The sequence below is a fragment of the Corvus moneduloides genome, chromosome 1, assembly GCF_009650955.1.
Source record: "Corvus moneduloides isolate bCorMon1 chromosome 1, bCorMon1.pri, whole genome shotgun sequence".
NCBI classification, from domain to species: Eukaryota; Metazoa; Chordata; class Aves; order Passeriformes; family Corvidae; genus Corvus; species Corvus moneduloides.
The window spans coordinates 145,244,275-145,262,462 of record NC_045476.1 but is presented as its reverse complement, the minus strand read 5'-3'; the positions used below and the strand labels follow the sequence as shown (position 1 = coordinate 145,262,462).

At 38.9% G+C, this 18,188-nt stretch overlaps 1 protein-coding gene across 1 annotated transcript in view; it reads right to left on the bottom strand.

The window, feature by feature from the left end:
• The window catches only part of DCAF13 (DDB1 and CUL4 associated factor 13), a 28,126-nt gene extending 9,984 nt beyond the window's left edge, over positions 1-18,142 (bottom strand). Inside the window, exons 1-9 of the mRNA XM_032131225.1 lie at positions 18,028-18,142; positions 16,847-17,046; positions 14,612-14,719; positions 12,820-12,909; positions 11,774-11,929; positions 11,001-11,078; positions 7,065-7,147; positions 5,124-5,288; positions 1,891-2,026 (exon numbers count right to left, since the gene is read on the bottom strand). Of these exons, the coding sequence (XP_031987116.1) occupies positions 1,891-2,026; positions 5,124-5,288; positions 7,065-7,147; positions 11,001-11,078; positions 11,774-11,929; positions 12,820-12,909; positions 14,612-14,719; positions 16,847-17,046; positions 18,028-18,097 (1,086 nt within the window). The 5' untranslated portion in view covers positions 18,098-18,142. The remainder of the gene's footprint in view (positions 1-1,890; positions 2,027-5,123; positions 5,289-7,064; positions 7,148-11,000; positions 11,079-11,773; positions 11,930-12,819; positions 12,910-14,611; positions 14,720-16,846; positions 17,047-18,027) is intronic.
• Between the last annotated feature and the right edge of the window lie 46 nt (positions 18,143-18,188).

Sequence of the window (18,188 nt, the reverse complement as noted above, 5' to 3'; positions counted from 1 at the left end):
CAACTTTTTATTCACATCTGAAAATATTAGGAACCCTTCTACATGAAAATGGTATTTGTGACATTCTTTTTACCCACTTGTCCTTCACGCAAAGGGCTCAGAGTAAAGATGAACATACCAGACAATTGTTACAGAACAGCATCTTAGAGAGAAACATCATGATCTCTCACTAAAAATATAGTGAGTAAATGGAGAAAGTTTCAGTTAATATCATAAAATCAGGTGAAAAGGGTGTTGCCATGAGCATATGGATATAACATAAGGAAAACAGATAGTATTTCTATCCAACACTGCACTATCTAAACAAATTCAACACAAAAGTTAAATCCAAAAGTAAAGTCTCTAATGAGCTTTGTGGAATCCCCGAAATTAGCAACTATGGAACTGATATTTAGGTGTTTGACCAAAGCACCACATGGGAAAATCCCAAGAACCAATGCAGAAGAAAAAAAAAAAAAAAAAGAAAAAGCATCTTCAAAAAAAAGAGGTATCCTTTAAAAAATTAAAATTTAAAAAATTCAACCTAAACAGTAGTTTGTGATCACAATTACTGCAGAGACCACAAAGCTGTGGGTTTCTTTATCTACTGCTCTATAGCAAAAATGAGAATAACAGATTTCCCAATACCTATGGTGGGTCATGGCTAAAGATATACATACATGTTATTTTAGCTGTGCTACTCCATATCCAGTGTTTCACAGTGCACAGGAGTCCATGAATTATCCTGTTTCCAGTGTAGCCCTAAGAATTCCTATCACTCCCTCCACCTGCCAGCTCTCACAGCTCTGCTTCACTTCCCTCCTACAGATACTTAAAGTTGATGGAGCTTCAGGTAATCATAAGCAGTTCCAGACATAAATATGCAACAGATCCATCATCTCAACTGTACCACATTCTTCCCTAAATCACAGCTTCCCTTTCATCTCTTCGCATCCTTTCACAAGATCAAGCAGAAATTCCCCCAGACATTAGCTGACAGCTCTGCCAATAGGCTCAGAAAAGGTAGTGTAAGCACCTCCAAAATACCATAACAATATAAAGCCACATAAAGGGATTATTCCCAGCAGGCAAAGTGCCAAATTCATTCTCCAAAGTCACTCAGTACTTTGATACAACTATGCATATGAATCTATGCAGCTGGTAACTGAAAGGGAACATTTGGGCTTCACCTGTACATAAACATTTGAACAAGTGTAACTGAAAAGACTTATTTAATGAGGCTGGTGATTGTTCACACTAGGAACACCTCAATCAAACAGACTTACATTGAATTAAGTGGACTTCAGATATCACACTAGTTTGCCCACTTAGTATCTGAGAGTTAGACAGGTAAATGACAATCTCAGTGTCAAACTACACATCAGTGCCAACAGTCTATTTTACAATACATATGCTTATCACAGCATGATTTTCTTTTTACTTTTATACCTTTTTTTTTAAGCAAACAAACTGAATGAATGAACATGAACTAATCACATGCCAGTCAAAATCTTTAAAAGTAGTAACTCTAAACTTAAATAGAATTAATTAAATATGGCTAAACAGAATTTATTACCTTCTTTCCAGTGGTAAGGGATGGATTCTAACCATTAGCACACAGGTAAAAAATCTAGTTTAGATAGAACTGATTATTGTTGTTAACATTAAACAAGACCAAAAAAAGTCATCTTGTGTAGCAATAAGGAGGCATGTCATTTATTATTATTGTAAGCTGCAGTAAATGCAATGAGCTACACTGCACAGCAGTCTGCAAATTAAACACAAATGTCAAACATTTTACAGCCTCCCTTTAGAAACAAGTTTTCAAAAGTTGAAGAGGCTAACTGGTTGTAATAACAATGAAAAATCCCAAACATCTCGTGATAACAAAAAGCAAAATGCAACTCTTACCACTCCCAGTTTTTCAGAAGCATTAGCTTTCCACAGGCGAATATTCATCTCATCTGAGCCACACAGAATGTATTTGTTATCTGAAGTCCATTTTACAGTGATGACATGCTGCATTCGTTTGGTATGATAAACCTCCCTAAAGCAAAGAGAAACATTTTAAAATCATCTATCATCACTTTTCTCACCATTACCTTTCAAGTAGCAGAAAGCATTCTGTTCTAGGCAAATTTTTTTTTTACTTTTTCTTGCCGTTGTTTTTTAAAAAATCTGACTTTTTAAAACACTGTGCTGATCTTATCTTTCTACAGACAGATACAAATGAAGTGTGATAGACTGATAAAGGACCACCTAGGATAAGACGCTTTTTAAATAAGTGCTTTCATAGAAATTATAGTAAAGAGTTAAATAATAACACTCTTTGCAAAACATGCCAAAGGTATACAGTATGAAATGCATACCGTTCCTGAAATAATTTTGATTAATATGCTCTTACATTGAGAGTGTTACAAAATGGGAATGCAGAAAAATAGATGCCAAAGAATCTGACACCACCCTAACGAATAAGAGAAAGAACACCAAAGAAACACCTCCCAGATGTCCATTTATGATACAGCAATGGATTTGCTACTCTTCATTGTGATTCCCCTCCTTTACCCAAAAATGGACTCCATTTCTTTTTTAATTTCTGCTGATCAGACTCCTGCTCAACAAGTGCTGTTGAAAAATGTTCCTGCACGCTACATTTAAACCAATACTTAAGTTAAACCCTTGTCTAATTTTCATTGAGTATGTATCAAACAAATTTATTCTTTTATTTCTGCTATAAAAATAAAGGACTAAATACACTTTTCTGGGAATTTTAGCTATTTATTAGCATTCTGGAAGGAAAGAAAAAGTAAGGCCTATTTATTGTCCACCAATAGCCACTTCTTTGATATATCAGTCAGGCACTACAGCTTATTCTCTATCTTCCACTCAGTTATTTTTGCAAGGAAAATCCAAGTAATAATGTAAAAGACACATGAAAACAGCATCTATTCAGGTGCTGTGGAGAAACTAGACTGGGGCTGAGCTAAAATGGTTGTGAGAAAAAGGAAAGTAATCAATATATCAGAATAAATAAGCTTTAATAAGCTTAATCACCTCTTGTAATTCACCAGCAAGCAATAATCTACAAGAACAACTATGTGGAAGAATTAGCACAAGTACCATCAGAAAACATTAATACTCACATCAGCTTTTCACTCTTTAATAGCATGTGTACACATCTGCACTTTCACAAGAATTTCTACGTTTACTTTCCTTCTACTACATGAGTCAATAACAAACCTTTTCTTCACCCACCTTTGGGGAACTAAGTCCTTTTCCTTTCTATACTTTAAATTTGCAGCCGTTGCCTATTCTATGTCTGTGATCACAAGGTATTAAATATCATTTTTCAGGGACAGAAAAAACAGAAAACATGGTGAAATAACCTGGATCTGTCATTTAAAAGTTCACACAGAAATACAGTTCTGTTTACTAAGCATTACTAAATTTAATCAACTTCATAGTAACTCTTATTTCTTAGGGCTGAACAATTTCATTATTTAAATTCTCATTTAAAAATGAAATAGAAAGCAATTGAAGTTAGGAGTTTTTCAGATTGGCAGGACATCAGAAGTTAAAACTAGACTAGCATCAGGATCCTTATTTACAGATATTCTTAACCACCCTCTCAGTTTTCCAAGTAGGATAAGATCTTCTATTTACAGACTTTTCTCCATTCCATGAGATTAATATGAACTGTGCAATTCTAGAGAAGCCCAGCTTCTAAAGAATTTTAAGTGTACCAGAACACTGTAATCAGCTTACATGAGGCAAAATTTTTCATTTGTAAGGCTTCTCCTCACTAAATTTATGGCTACTACACAAAAAGGGGAAAAAGTGGGGACAAAGAGAAAAAGCTCTTCCACAGGCCTTGGCAACAATCTGCTAAAATGTGAAATAAAGCCTTTTATTGTTGCATTATGGGGCCTGCAAACTTCTCCTCAGTGATGCGTGTTAATTTTGCGTATCAGCACTTTTGTGAACATTATTAATGCATACAAAGAAGCTGCTAACCATATTGTTTAATAATGCAAGAATCAGTAAAAGAACCAAAACAAACCTACAAAGGAACTGCACTACCTAATCACATTTAAAGTATTATTGCAAGACAAAAAGAAAATGAAAACTATCTGTAGATTAGAGGACATGTAAACAGCCCCTCCCACTTTTTAATGCAGCACAGGAGCACAGTTACACAGCATGCATAATTTCATCAATCAATAATAAAAATATACTCCTTCACCAACCAATATTTCAACATTTTTGCCCTCAAACCACCTAGAACTTGACTAAGTAACAAATTTGTAGGGGGACAAGGTTGGAGAGAGGAAGTCAAGCAGAAGTAAAATAAAATTAAGAATAAAGTAAAAGGAGGGAGAAAGAATAACGAAGGCAGGTTTATGAAGATCAAATTATACCACAAAGATCAAATAACTTGCTTCAGTTTTCATCAAACTGAAAGAAAAATAAAAAATAGTGGAGACAGAGTAGATTATAATCTGTAGCAAAATATTTAATATACTCACTTACGAAACCCTACATGAAAAATTAAATCCAAGTGAATTGTACTCAAAGCACTGTATTACAAATCAAAACCAGGTTAACCAAATATGAACAAAAGGTAGTAAGTGCACTGAAACAGAGCACAAAAGGGTCCCAAACTGATTCTCAGGAATTCACACAGCAGTCAATTTTACATAATGTCTTTAGCAATCATCCATATAGGATGAAGACAACCCCTAGGAAACCAAATGCTACAATGTTGTAATACACTGCAAACTTAAGTGGTGACAGAAACAGTATAAAGCAACCTAAAACCATTAAAGATGCATAGAGAGGGAGATCAAATGAGATTCACCTTGGTAAAATATGAATGACCTAAGCAAAATAATCCGCTCTAATTTTAATTCCATATTGTGGAAGTACTGCTACTTGTTAAGTAATTTCACTCTTGATCCATACTCCAGAGTTATGTCAACTACACAGCCTGTCAGCTTCAAGCTACTGACAGCATAAGATTTCGACACTCACAGGAAGTGAATGCCCCAATGAAGATGTTAATGAATGAATCAGTAATTTTGAGGATTTGGGAGGAAGTTACTGGAATGAATGACAGCAAGAGAGAAAGGTGTAAAACTACTCACCTGCTGTGACCTTTGTCTACAGGAAAAATGCGGATGGACTTATCAAAGCTGGCAGACACAAATTCTTTCCCAGTGGGTGAATAATCCACATCAAGAACAGCAGACACATGATCCATATGCACCATCACAGGTGATTCAAGAAAGCGCATATCAAAAGTATATAAGCTTTAAAATAAATACATCAACATCTTAGTATCATAATAAGTCCTAAGTAAACAGCACATTTTACAGAAACCACACTTGAGGATAGACCCATATTGCAGAGGGAACTCCTTAAAGCAGCTCATACTTGAAAAGAAAGAAAACTGCACTGTTTAGGGTTTGAAAGGAGTTTGTTAACCACAAGGTTTAGTTATTGGATCAGACCTAGGTTTCTTGCTCACTATCAAAAGACAGACAGGCTCCACTATTCCCTTCATCATCTGTTCATGGGTGACTGACTCCAAGCATCACACTGGACTCCTTTACTCTATCTTCAGATGTTAAGTATGCACCCTGTACTTGTAGAAGCATCTCTGAATCATTACAGTAAGCCTATCAATTCTGAAAGGTTTCTAAATATTCCATATTGTGAACTCCTAGTAATTCAGAGTCTACTGTAAAGTTCCATTTGTTTGGCACCCTCTCTTACTGCCTATCTTAGGCCAGACAAGTGCAAGGAAAGCTTGGTGTAGCAAGTGTAGGAGTGCAGGGAAAGCTTGGTCCTTACACATGGAGATGCTAGCTCAGCAGAGCCCACCGTCCATAGAAAAGCATTATGTTAAAAAGTAAACACCCAACCTGCTTAAGATATACTATTTAGTAGAACTATTATGTTAAAAAAATTTAATTCACCAGGTTTCTCCCCCTCCTTTCTGCAGATGAATGCATAACTGAAATTAAATATATCTTACTGAACACTATAATGGTGATTATTGCTTTTTCCTTCTAAATTCCCCAAGAGAAAGCATGCAGCATCTTATTCAAAACTGCTACTCCATATAATCAGCAAATACTTGCATATGCATTGTTGATATATGCATTTGCCTTTGCACACTAAGTGCTTCAGGCTGCAAGAGGACAGTTGTCCCTGACAGTAATTTTTTAGTTTAGCAAGAGGAAGAAAACAAAAAAAATTTAAAAACCCCAAGCCAACCAAAAAGCAAATTCATAAACAAAAACCCCAAACTTATAAACAAATAGATTAGGTAGTCTAACAGTTTTACCATACCATAACACAAATACAAGAAAAACAGCACATTGAATATAACACTACTTTCAAGGTCTGAGTCAGATTCCATTTCCTTAGAAAAACAGCCTTAAGATAAGTGATAAAATGCTTATGTTCTAGAAGAAAACAGTGATCTATTGTTAGATCACTGACTTCCTGGAAAAAAGGATATGGAGCACATTTGAAATGGCCTAGTTTTGAAGAGACAGCTTTTTCAATATCAGATTAGCTGTTCACATGAATAGTATTGTTCAAAAGTAAAAAACTGCTCCGAGACATCGAAAGGATAAGTACTGCAGTCTACAGAACTGTCTCACAAAAGATTAATCTGGGGTTTTTTTAAGAAATGTTCTCATCAAAATAGCTGATCAGTACAATGCATCAAGCTTCACAAGAGCTGGCAAGAAAATGAACACTTGTATTGCCTCAGACTAGACCAACAGTATTTATTTTCGAGGTTTCAAGTTACACTTGCACTGGTTCAGCTGCATTTATTCTAAGTTACACTACTGTTTACCCCCCAAGTACTGAGACATACAGAAAGAGGTAGTTTACTGTCAATTCATATTTCTTAAAATCAGTATGCCTATAACTCTCTAGATTATTAAGCGATTCAAATTTAGAGTTTGAGTAGTGTTTTAAAAATTTATTTTAGCATGATCATAAATCACCAAGATAGAGGTTAAGAATATAGCATGTCCAGGATTATCAAAAAGCAAGGTTACACTTACTTGTAATCTTCATTTGCTGCAGTAAAAATAAAAGCTTCCATAGGGTTCCAACACAGTGTATTTGTCCTCATGTTCAAGATAACCTGAAATATATTTACACATTGCTACCTTGTTATAGGCAGTAAAATACTCACTGTAGTTCAAAACTTCTTATATACGACTGCAGACAAGTACTTTGTAGATAGAGAATTATGGCAGAGGAATAGTACATGACAGAATGTTTCCCCAGCAGTGTTAGAAGTGAAACCCAAGAACCTCCTGTTCCTCATCATATGCTTACTGCTTTGGGCTATACAACAATTAAGCTTTCCTCTGTAAACCACCTTAGAATCAAACTCTTCAAAGTGGTCATTTAACATAGCAACCTGCTAGTGGTCAACAAGTAAATCTGGAACTTCCAAAAAATTTCACTTCTCTATCCTATTTACAGGAACCTTTAGTTAAGTAATCAATAGACATACCTAATTAAATTATTATTTCAAGGGATATAGTCATTAATTGAAGCTGTGAACCAGCATTTGCAAAGCAATTGTAGTATTTTTATGTTCTCCCAGTTATCACCCCTTCATTATTTGATGTCTGAAATTGTAGTTCATGAATTCTCCTGGACAGCTGCCATTTCTTGCAGAAGTGCCAAGCAAAGCGCACAGAAGTTACTGTGTTGTCATCTACTCAGCACTATCACTGTAGCAGCAGTGAATCATCCTCACACATTTGTAAGATTTGCTTGCTGCTTGTAAGCTTATGGCCAACAAAGAGGCCAGTTGGCCCTGAAGTAGGAAGAAGGCAGCTGATAGGAGACTAGTAAGACCCTTCTACTTTGCTAACTGCAGACTAGACAAGAGGCATTAGGAAGCCGTACGTTGGATGTCCCCACCCTGGAGGACAGCTAGGCCCCTGTGGGACAAGGCAAGGCAGGGAGGAGGTCACCTGACACACCAGACACAGCAGCGTTGGTTTGTGCCAAGCCTGAGAGGAACTTCCAACCATCTATTTAAAAATAAGAACTATACTCAGTATGCCTGACACAAAGTGGATGTGTAATTGCAGAGCAACTTATTAACAAACTGAACAACTCTAAACAGGATTGTCTACAATGCTCCAGGCCAGCTATAATCCTACTTAAAAATCCTGAAATTTGGGTGTTTAACACTATGGTACTCAATTCTCATTTTTGTTCTTGGCTTACTAGACCAAACACCATAAATTTACACACATATTTCAGAATATACTTGCACAATTATAACCCTTACAGTAACGAACACAGTCTCAAAACAAATTAATAGTGATGACTTTACTGAACACCCCTCCAAAAGATTACAATGAACGTGTGCCTATGCTCATAACTCTCCCTAAGTCCTCAATTCCTAGGCGACACCACCCTGCTCATTGTGCTGCAGAACACCGCTCGTTTTCAGGAACTACATTCAGCCAGAACTGAATGTAGTAATCAGATGTTTAAAGTGATCTCTAGTTTAAGAAGTGGCCACTGAAATGCCTTCTGTTTACACTAATGTGACAACTAGAATTTGAAGATTTCAGTATTGTTCTAGTTATAAATCTTGCACAAATCTGGGAAGTTAATAATCAAGGACTGTTCTTTATTCCTTCCTGTACAAGTTCATCAGCCACTGCAAAATAAGCACACAATTAATGTTAACCCACCATACATATAATAAGTACTTTAAATCATGTCACAAAATAACTTCAATATTGCCAAAAAATCCAGCTCTTTCAAAAGGAGTCAAGTTCTGTCATGCTCCAAATCTTTTGTTTTTTCACCGAAATTTACAAGCCTTCAGTTCATTTCAGCAGTGGCTTTTGGAATTAAAACAGTGCCTAAGAAATGAGATTGTCTCTCATTTCTCATTTGTCTCACAGTTCTAGCATTAGGTTTAGTAACAACTATGTAAGGCAACCTGGGCTGGAAGTAATTTAAGTTGCTGTAAATACATCAATAATGGCATTTCAGAACTATCTAAACCCATACCAGAGCCATAATTTACTGTTACTTTTAATCTATTGTACGTCATCTTATAAAATTGGTAAGTTTAAATCCTTATTAAGACCAGTCAAAATTGTCAAGTCCCTGACACTTGGTTCTCTCTCTTGGTTTATTTATTTTACCTGTGAACACTTGCTCACAAAGAGTGTCAGCCTGGAAATGTTGAGATTAACACAAAAACAGATTACCCAAATAATTAACCTGTCTTCCTTTACTACCTACAACGTATTTGGTTGAGATGAACACCTAAGAATGTAACAAGCAAGAGAAAACACAGTTCCTGTCAGCTGTTTAAATGCTAAAGTCTATCTTTAAAACACCCAAAGCTTTCCTGATCCCACAGGTTGCACAAGAATGACTTTTAAAGTGCACCAACTCCTACCAAAACATTTTCCTCTTGTCTTTCAACAGAATTGCTTTCACTCATGTTTTCCAGCTTTTTTAGACCAGTTCTTATCATGAACTTAGGTAGCATCTCACTATCTCATCCCTCCCTTTTTAAAACTTAAGGCTTCAAAACCCACACCCAGGACAAACAGGCAACAGAGCTACTGCTTCATGATGTGAGAAGCTGTACCCCTATTTCCATTAATGAAGGGACTCCCACTGACTTCCAATTGCTTTGCTGATCAAATCCTAGGAACTCAGCAGTGCCAGAAACCAATGCCCATACATAAGTAAGGTACCTCTAATAAGCAAAACCTTTCTCTTCGGAGTTCCAGAGCTCTTGGCTCTCAATGCAGAAATGGACATTTTACCTCCTCTCCACAGCAGAATTACCCCTATCCCAGGAAGAAACCCAGTACTGTGTCCATGGAAGCAAGGAAGTACTAATCAGTGTTTTATTCCTATACGAGGAAATGCACCTCAGCACGCTGCTTACATGAGGTACACAAACACGTGCACACAGGTCTATATGCACATGTATGTACAGTCGTATATTTAGCATATATCCATATGTAAAATTCTGTTAGATTTAAACTTAGTTCACAAAGGATCAAACTGCATCCTTTGACCTTGCAACTGCAGCTCTACAGCACTAGCTGAGCTCATTTCAACATTCAGGTCTTCAGCTGGCATCTCTGACAAGTTTTTACAAGCACTGCTTCAGTAGTCCAAGTGAAACTTCACTGAAAATTCTTGGGGTACAGGGAGAGAAAGAAATACTGTTATGCCAACAGCATTCCTATTTTATAACTAAATACCATTATCATGTTCTAGTGTGTATCAAATCAATGACACTGGAGACAGTATGTAACACAGGAGAACACTGAGTGCATATTCACAAGCCAGAATATTGTATTTCAAGAAGAATATTGTTAAGATAGTTCTGGGGCTCAGAACTACTGAACTTGATAGAGATTTGATATGTGTGTATGAATTACCAGCTTCTTAGCTAAAATAAATACATATATTCTGTTAAATAGGAATCTATGTCATCGGTAAGTTCCACATATAAATACTATTTTGATTACACTGCAAAGGAGTTCTGAATGTTTATAGTAGGGAAGGGTTTAGCTCCCTAAAAAGGAAAAACACATTTTCAAATGCAGAGCAAGGCTCTCCAGTGGTGAAGCTACTTTTTTTCCTTCTGGCAAGGAGAAGAAAAAAAAATTTTAAAAACATACATACATAGACAGAACACAACACAGGAACATAAAGTTCTTATTGTGAAATTGCTGTCAAGTCAGGCACTTGATCAAGAATTACAATAGAGTGAGCATGACAGCCCATCTGAATGCAGAAAAAGGCCCTTTTAACTCTGCACTGTTTAAATCCCAACATTAATTCAAACTCAGAAGACTCAGACATTGAAAATTCAGTGAACTCACAGTTCAGAGCTTTCCGTTCTCTACTGTCACCAACAGTTACAGGCTATTAACATATTCAGGATGATTATTAGTGCCATTAATTACTCTTAAAAATATTACCTTCTTTAATGGAGTTGATTTTCTCATATCATACAGCACAATATTTCTGTCAGAAGCACAGCTTCCCAAAAGGTAAGTCTGAAAAAAAAAACCCAAAACCAGTGTGTATGGTCTTTGAAATACTTCTGGAGTGTGGTTAACAGCTTACATCAGATACCTAAGCTATTTCACAAAGCTGGTCATCAGTTTCTTTTTCAGCCAATCAGTTTCTTCTTCAGTGCAGGTAATTACTCAGCACAAACATTATAAATAGCTTTTTCTGTAAGATTCAAAATACATGCAGTGCCCTCTCCTTTAAAACTAACAGGCAAATCCCCATAAACACTTATTCTATGAACATAGCCCAGTCAAAGGGTATAATAGGAAGTGCTGTAAAAGATCAAATGCAATTGTTTTTCCATGGAGAGGGTGAGAAGTCTCAGTCAGAGGTAGCAGAATACTGGAACAGACAAACTGGCAGCTCCACAACCACATAACTGCTACACTGTATGACTGAGGTACCAGATATGTATTGTTGTGGGCAGAATGGAGACTGCCCTGCTTTTGTTCCTCCTCTCCCCCACCAACAGAGACAAAAGATAGGAAGATAAAATATATGGTACTACATTCCAAAATAATATAACCATAAAAATCTATGTATACCTCCCCCTAAATATTGCATTAAGCATAAAATCTAAATTTAGAAGAAAAAAATTCAAGATGGTGTAAACAGAGTTTAGATCTCATACTGCTCAAGAAAAATACTGGTTTCCAACATGCAACACAAGCATTACCTCAATGGGATTAAATTTTACACTGCTTATGCTATCAAAACCCCAAGTCAGAGAACACTTGGGGCTTGTCCTTTGTTCATCCCAAATGTCCACTTGATGGCCACAGGTGGCGAAAACAGGTTCCTTCCAGTGGTGATCAATTCCTGTATACACTGTCTTTAAGGAAAAAAAAAAAACAAAAAAACCAAACAAAAATTTAAAAACCCAATTGTATGCATAAATACTCAAGTATGTTCTGTTAGAAAAAAGATCAACAAATCATCGCATATGGAGTCTCACATGGTTTTACTCATTTATATTACTGAAAATTACATCACCAGTGCTACCAGAAACTAAGTCTTATCAGATGTACCCCTACCAGTAGGCAAGCTTTCTTTTTCATTTAATGTGCATGTATGCATTTCTTGTTAATTTACAATGGAGTTGGCAATAAAGGCATATTTACAAAATCCTGGCTGCCTTTAAAGCAAATGAAAATTTTAAGAGTGCAACTGAATTTTCAGTGGGGACTTCAATGGATTCCGTAGACATTGCAATAACTAAAGAGTTTCAAACTATGTATTTGGAAAAAACTTTAATGTTTTTCCTAACAAAGCTTACCATAAATTCAAGGTGCCAAAGTATATATTTTTAGACTGCTTTTGTCAAAAAGAAAGATGTAAAGTTAATATTTTGTATTGAATGGCTGCGAAGTATCGGCATGAAAAGAAAGTTATTTAATGCAGACTAAGCACTGGCAACACGTCTGAGGAGACTACAAAGAAATGTGACCAGTTTGCAGGAAAGGGATAATTAGTACAGACAGAGCTAAGCAGTCTCTGATGGCATTTGAGGTAGTCCTTTTTGGTTACATGTAAAATAAATGTAATAAAAATGTGAAGATACTTTAAAAGTGCCATTATAAAATTTGATCCCATCACCTTACAACCCATTATGATAACAGGTGATATCACATTATTTCTCTCTCCTTCAAAAACTAGATAAAAAATGATTCAAACTTAATTCAAAAGAAGAGGTATGGGAAAATCAAAACCCAGATTTACTACCTTTCCAAGAATTGTGTGAATAGGTTCTTCTTCTTCTCCATATTCCGGGCTCTCCATTTTCCACTGCTTCACGGTTTTGTCATCACCAACCTGGAAATATTGGAGAAATCAAGTACAGTTTTATGTAAATATATTCGCTTTTATTTTGCTAGATGTGCTTTGCAATTAAATACAGGCATCCTTTCAAAAAAAAAAACCAAAACATTCTGTGACATACACAAATGCTTCCTCCTGCCCGTTCACTGTTCCATTTTTTAACTCCAAGCTACAGATTAGCTGTCCTGGTCATAATATGTTGTTAAAACATGTACATGGTCTGGCTGGAGTGAACATTCTTCATAGCAGCCCACCTGGCAGTGTGTTTCTGATTTGTGGCTAAAACAGTGCTGATACAGCACCCAAGCCTTGGCTGTTGCTGAACAATGGTTGCATGGTGCTGAGGCATTTCCCCCTGCTCCCACTCTGTCTCCATCACCCCTGCCTCACCAACCAGCAAACAGGCTTGGTGTGGGCAGCAGACTGGGAGGGACGCAGGCATGACAGATGTCCTGAACTGGCCAAAGGAGGATTCCACACCACAGAACAATGATCTGCAATAAAAACTGCGGTAGTGGGAGCAGAAAGAGGAGGTGGGGGCTGCTGCTCAGAGATTGTCTGCGGATCTGTCTGCTTCTGAGAGCAGGCGACTGATTCCCAGTTTGCCACTTGTTTCCCATCACCACCTTTCCTTCATCTATTCAACTGTCTATCTTCATCCACAAGGCTTTTCCACTTTCCAAAATAGACAGCTAAATAGGAAAAAGGTGAGCTGGAATGATGGCTATTTTGTAAGGCTACATTTTAATCAACTGGCACCTTAAACTGCAAATCATCTTCTGGAAGTCACTTTGATGAGCCTGTAATCAGTTAAAAGGCAACTTTTCCAGTTGCTCTGGTTGCCTGTTCCAAATTTTGCACTAATGCCAACACAAGCTTTTGCATGGCTGTGCAGTGACCCGGATCGTGCAAACAGGCCTAAAAAAATATTAGCTTTACAAGTTTATCTTCCCCTACCTGACTGCACTACTACTGTTTCTTCTCTCCCTCTCTCAATTTTCAGGCAGAGGGATTGTCAAAAGGGGAGTAACTAACCTGGAGTCACTTAGGATTTTTTATTGTGACTTTCCCTATATCGTAACTACTGTCCCTATGACCTGGTATATACCTTAGAAAAGACAAATATAATGTAGTGAAAATGGCTCTTCTATGACCAGTTAAAATGAAGCACAACCTCAGGACACCTCAGTTTTCAAAAACAGTTCTTCTTGTTGTCTTACCTTAGAACTGTTTTAATGCCAACAGGAAGACGTACTATTTCCAAGCAGTTTACATGCAACTGAATCTGTTGTGGTTGTTATGAATTAATAAAGCTTTATTCACATGAAATGATCTTGACTTAATCAGATTATTTTTAATCATAGTATATGCAAATGGTTACTTTTTTATATGCTTCTATGTCTTTCAATAAACACAATCCATTTACTACTTTAATGAAAACTAGTTTATTCGAGTTTTAATTACATGACCATCTGTTAGCTATTTTCTGGTAGTTATCCCTTGGATGGTCTTGAATGACATCCCTATCACAGCATCAGAAAAAATTTCATTGTAAATAGAACTGTCAACACATTCAATAAGTGTATTCATACAGTATTTAAATATTTTACAGCAGAGAGCACGTTTCTCAGTGGAAAACAGATGGTGAACAGGTACTCTGTGCTGCTGCACTGGTAAGGAGACACATAATACTTACAGTGAAGAATGACGTACCACAGAAACGGGCACACATGCCTCGAACAAAGCCCTCGTGGGCTTGTATAGTGCGAACACACTGTCGTTTGGTCAAGTTCCAAATTTTAACCTGTTAAAAACAGAGGAGCAAATATTCTGTAAGCTTTCTACAGCCCACAGCTGCAGTTCACAATTCAAGTACAAGAGATCACACATGTGGTAATGAAATGGCAGAGCTGGCTTGGACACTGGTCAGATTTTATAATGTTAAAAACTATTTAATTATTCCTTTCTTGAAAAATAATTTTTAAAGTGAGGCTCTTTCCTTCTTACTCTCTCCCGTGACCTAAGCTGTATACTTTCTGCATTTTGCACTCCCCTATTTTCGAACTAGAATTTTTGCTAAAAAACAGCAGCAGTTATAAATTTAGCAAAAAAAAATACCCCTTTAAAGACAAAAGCACAAAGAAATTTGGAACCAACAGAGTTTTTTCAGTCCAGTTGCTGTACTACATTGTCTACAGATGTCCAACTCTCACAGAGGTTTCTGTTTCAAAGCTTTTGGGCTCATTTAAAAAAAACAACAACAAAGAAATGGAGGTCAGTTTTTATATTTTTATGTATTTATAGTACCCAGTACTTTACTCGTTCTATCAGTGGATAAGAAATCTGGCTAAACTTTCATAGGAATTAGTTCCACTTTTCTCTGAAAAGGTAAACGTCCCTTATACTACTGCATGACATAGGCACTTTCTATAAAAAGCAGAAAGCAACCAACTGCCCAGAAGACACCTTTCAAGTACTATCAAATTAGCAATGTAAGGGTGAGAAAAGACAGGGAATTCAGAAAAGACAGGTATTTTTTTCTGCAACTAGTTCCAATTAAAGTGCCCTTGATTGCTACTTATAATTGTTATGTAAAATAATCAAATACATATAGGCTTAGCCTTTTTTAGGTAGTATGAAAAATTGTTATTCCAAAAAGTTTTTGGTTGTGTGCCCATTCCCCCTAGCTAATCTGACAGTTTAACTTCTTTAGGGAGAGGAGTGGGGGTGATCATGTGGGCAGCAAAAAGCAATCACAACGTGTATTGGGTTTGCATGGCCAGGTTTTGGTAGTGGGAGTCTACAGGGGTGGCTTCTGTGAGAAGCTGCTGGAATCTTCTCCATGTCCAGCAGAGCCAATGCCAGACAGCTCCCACACAGACCCCCCACTGGCCAAGGCCAAGTTAATAAGAAATGGTGGTAACAACTCTGTGATAACACATTCAAGAAGGAACAAAAGTTAGTGGGCAGATGTAACTGTGCTCAGAGAAGAGAGGAGTGAGAATACATGAGAGCAATAACTCTGCAGACACCAAGGTGAGGAAAGGAGAGGGAAGAGCTGAGGTTCCCCTGCAGCCTGTTGTGAAGACCATGGCAAGGCAGCTGTGCCCCAGCAGCCCATGGAGGAAGTTAATGGGAGTGCAGAGATCCACCTGCAGCCTGTGGAGAAGACGAGGCCAGATGCACTCAAAGAACGCTGTGATCCATGGCAAGGCCTTACTAAAGTAGGCTCCTGGCAGGGACCTGTGGACCGATGCAGAGAGGAGCCCACAATGGAGCAGGTTTCCCAGGACTTGTGACCCTGTGGGGGACCTACACTGGAGCTGCCTGCTCTTGAAGGACTCCACAGTGTGGAAAAGTCACCCACGCAGCAGCAATTTGTGAAAAGCTGCAGCCTGTAGGAATGACTCATGCTGGAGAAGTTCATGAAGAACTGTCTCCCATGGGAGGGGCCCATGGTGGAGCAGTGGAGGGACTCCTCTCTCTGCGTAGAGGCAGGAACAACTTGTAATGAACTGACTGTAACCCCCTTTCCCCATTTACCTATGCTGCTGGGGGGGAGGAAGGAGATCCCAGGAAGGAGGGAGGGGTGGGGGGAAGGTAGTTTTAAGGTTTTATTTTACTTCTCATTATCCTGCTCTGATTTTCTTAATAATAAGTTCAGTCTGTTTTGTCTTTGATGATAATAAGTGAGTGATGTCTCCCAGTCCTTATCTCAACCCATGAACCTTTCACTACATTTTGTCTCCTGTCCAGTGGTAGAGTAACAGAGCAGCAAAAAGTTTCACCTTCTGAGTGAGGATAAAGGTAACATGCTGAACAAAGACAGGAAAGTGTGGCAAAACCAATCAAACCCAACAAAACACAAAAAAGAAAGAAAAAAGAAAATAAGAAAGAAAGGTACCTTCTCTGTTGTGGTTTGTAAGCTTACCTCTCCATCACAAGCTCCAGACAGCACTGTAGACAAACTTTTTGGATGTTTGGCCATGCAATTAACTCCATCTCTGTGGCCATCAAGTGAACTAAGAAAGGGTTTTGCAAACACACGTTCCAGCTTTGTGGCATTCAGAGCTCTTACGTACTCTCGAGCAACCTCAAATGGATGCAATGCAGGGTCATAGTTCCTTGGAACTGCAACAGAAAAAACATACATTAGAAGCCCATGTTGGAGCAGGTCCAGAGGAGAGACATGATCAGAAGGATGGACTACCTCTCCCATGAGGAAAGGCTGAGAGCTGGGGTTGTTCATTCTGGAGAAGTGAAGGCTCTGGGGAGACTTCATTGTGGCCTTTCAGTACTTAAAGGGGGGCTATGAGAAAGATGTGATATGACAATGAGTAATGGTTTTAAACTTAAAGAGGGTAAATTTAGACAAGATAGAAGTAAGAAGTCTTTTACAATGAGATGGCACATGCCCCATCAAGGTTTTGAGCAACCTGATCTAACTGAAGGTGTCCCTGCTCACCGCAGGGGGGGGAGGGGGGGGAGAGGGGGCGTTGGACTAGATGACTTTTAGAGGTTCCTTCCAACCCACAAAACTCTATTATTCTGTGTGTAAAATCAGCACAATTTTTGGCAGTTTTAATAATGAATGTGCAAAAGCAGAACGCGACGTACTAGGACTAAAACAGCATTAAGTGCAAAAAAATGCAAGCGCTAAGGCAGGAAATACTAAGGTCAGGCGCAATCTCGGGGTACCAGAACAGTGGTTAAACCCCCAGCCCCGCACTCCTGCTCTGACACCTCGAGATGCGGCTTCCGGCAGCCGCCCGGCCCCGGGGAGCGGCAAGGGAAGCTCTCCTCCGCAGACGGGCACCGCACGCAATTCCCCGCCGGGGACTGGCACCCGCGCGGGACAGCTCCCGGCGCTCGGAAGGAAGGAAGCCTAAAGCCCACTGCCAGGGCTCTTCGATTCCCGTCGCTGGCGAGCACCAGCCCAGCCGCGAAGGGGAGGGGACCGGGGCGGGGCGCGGCGCGGCCGACGGGAGCCCGAACGCCTCCCTGCCTCCCTCCGCCACGGGCCTCATCCCTTGCGGGCGGGCTGCACCGGGCCCGGCCGGGCCGATCCGATCCGAGGGCCGATCCGAGGGCCGCTCCGGGAGCCCCGCTCACCGCGCTGCAGGTCCAGCTTGGTGTCCCGGACGTAGTCATCGGGGTTGCGGCTCAGCACCTTCACCCGCATCCCGCCGCCCGCTCCGCCGGAACCGCGCGCTCACGTGACCGGACCCGCCGCGCGGGCCGCTCTCGCGCGAGGGGGCGAGCCCCGCCCCGGC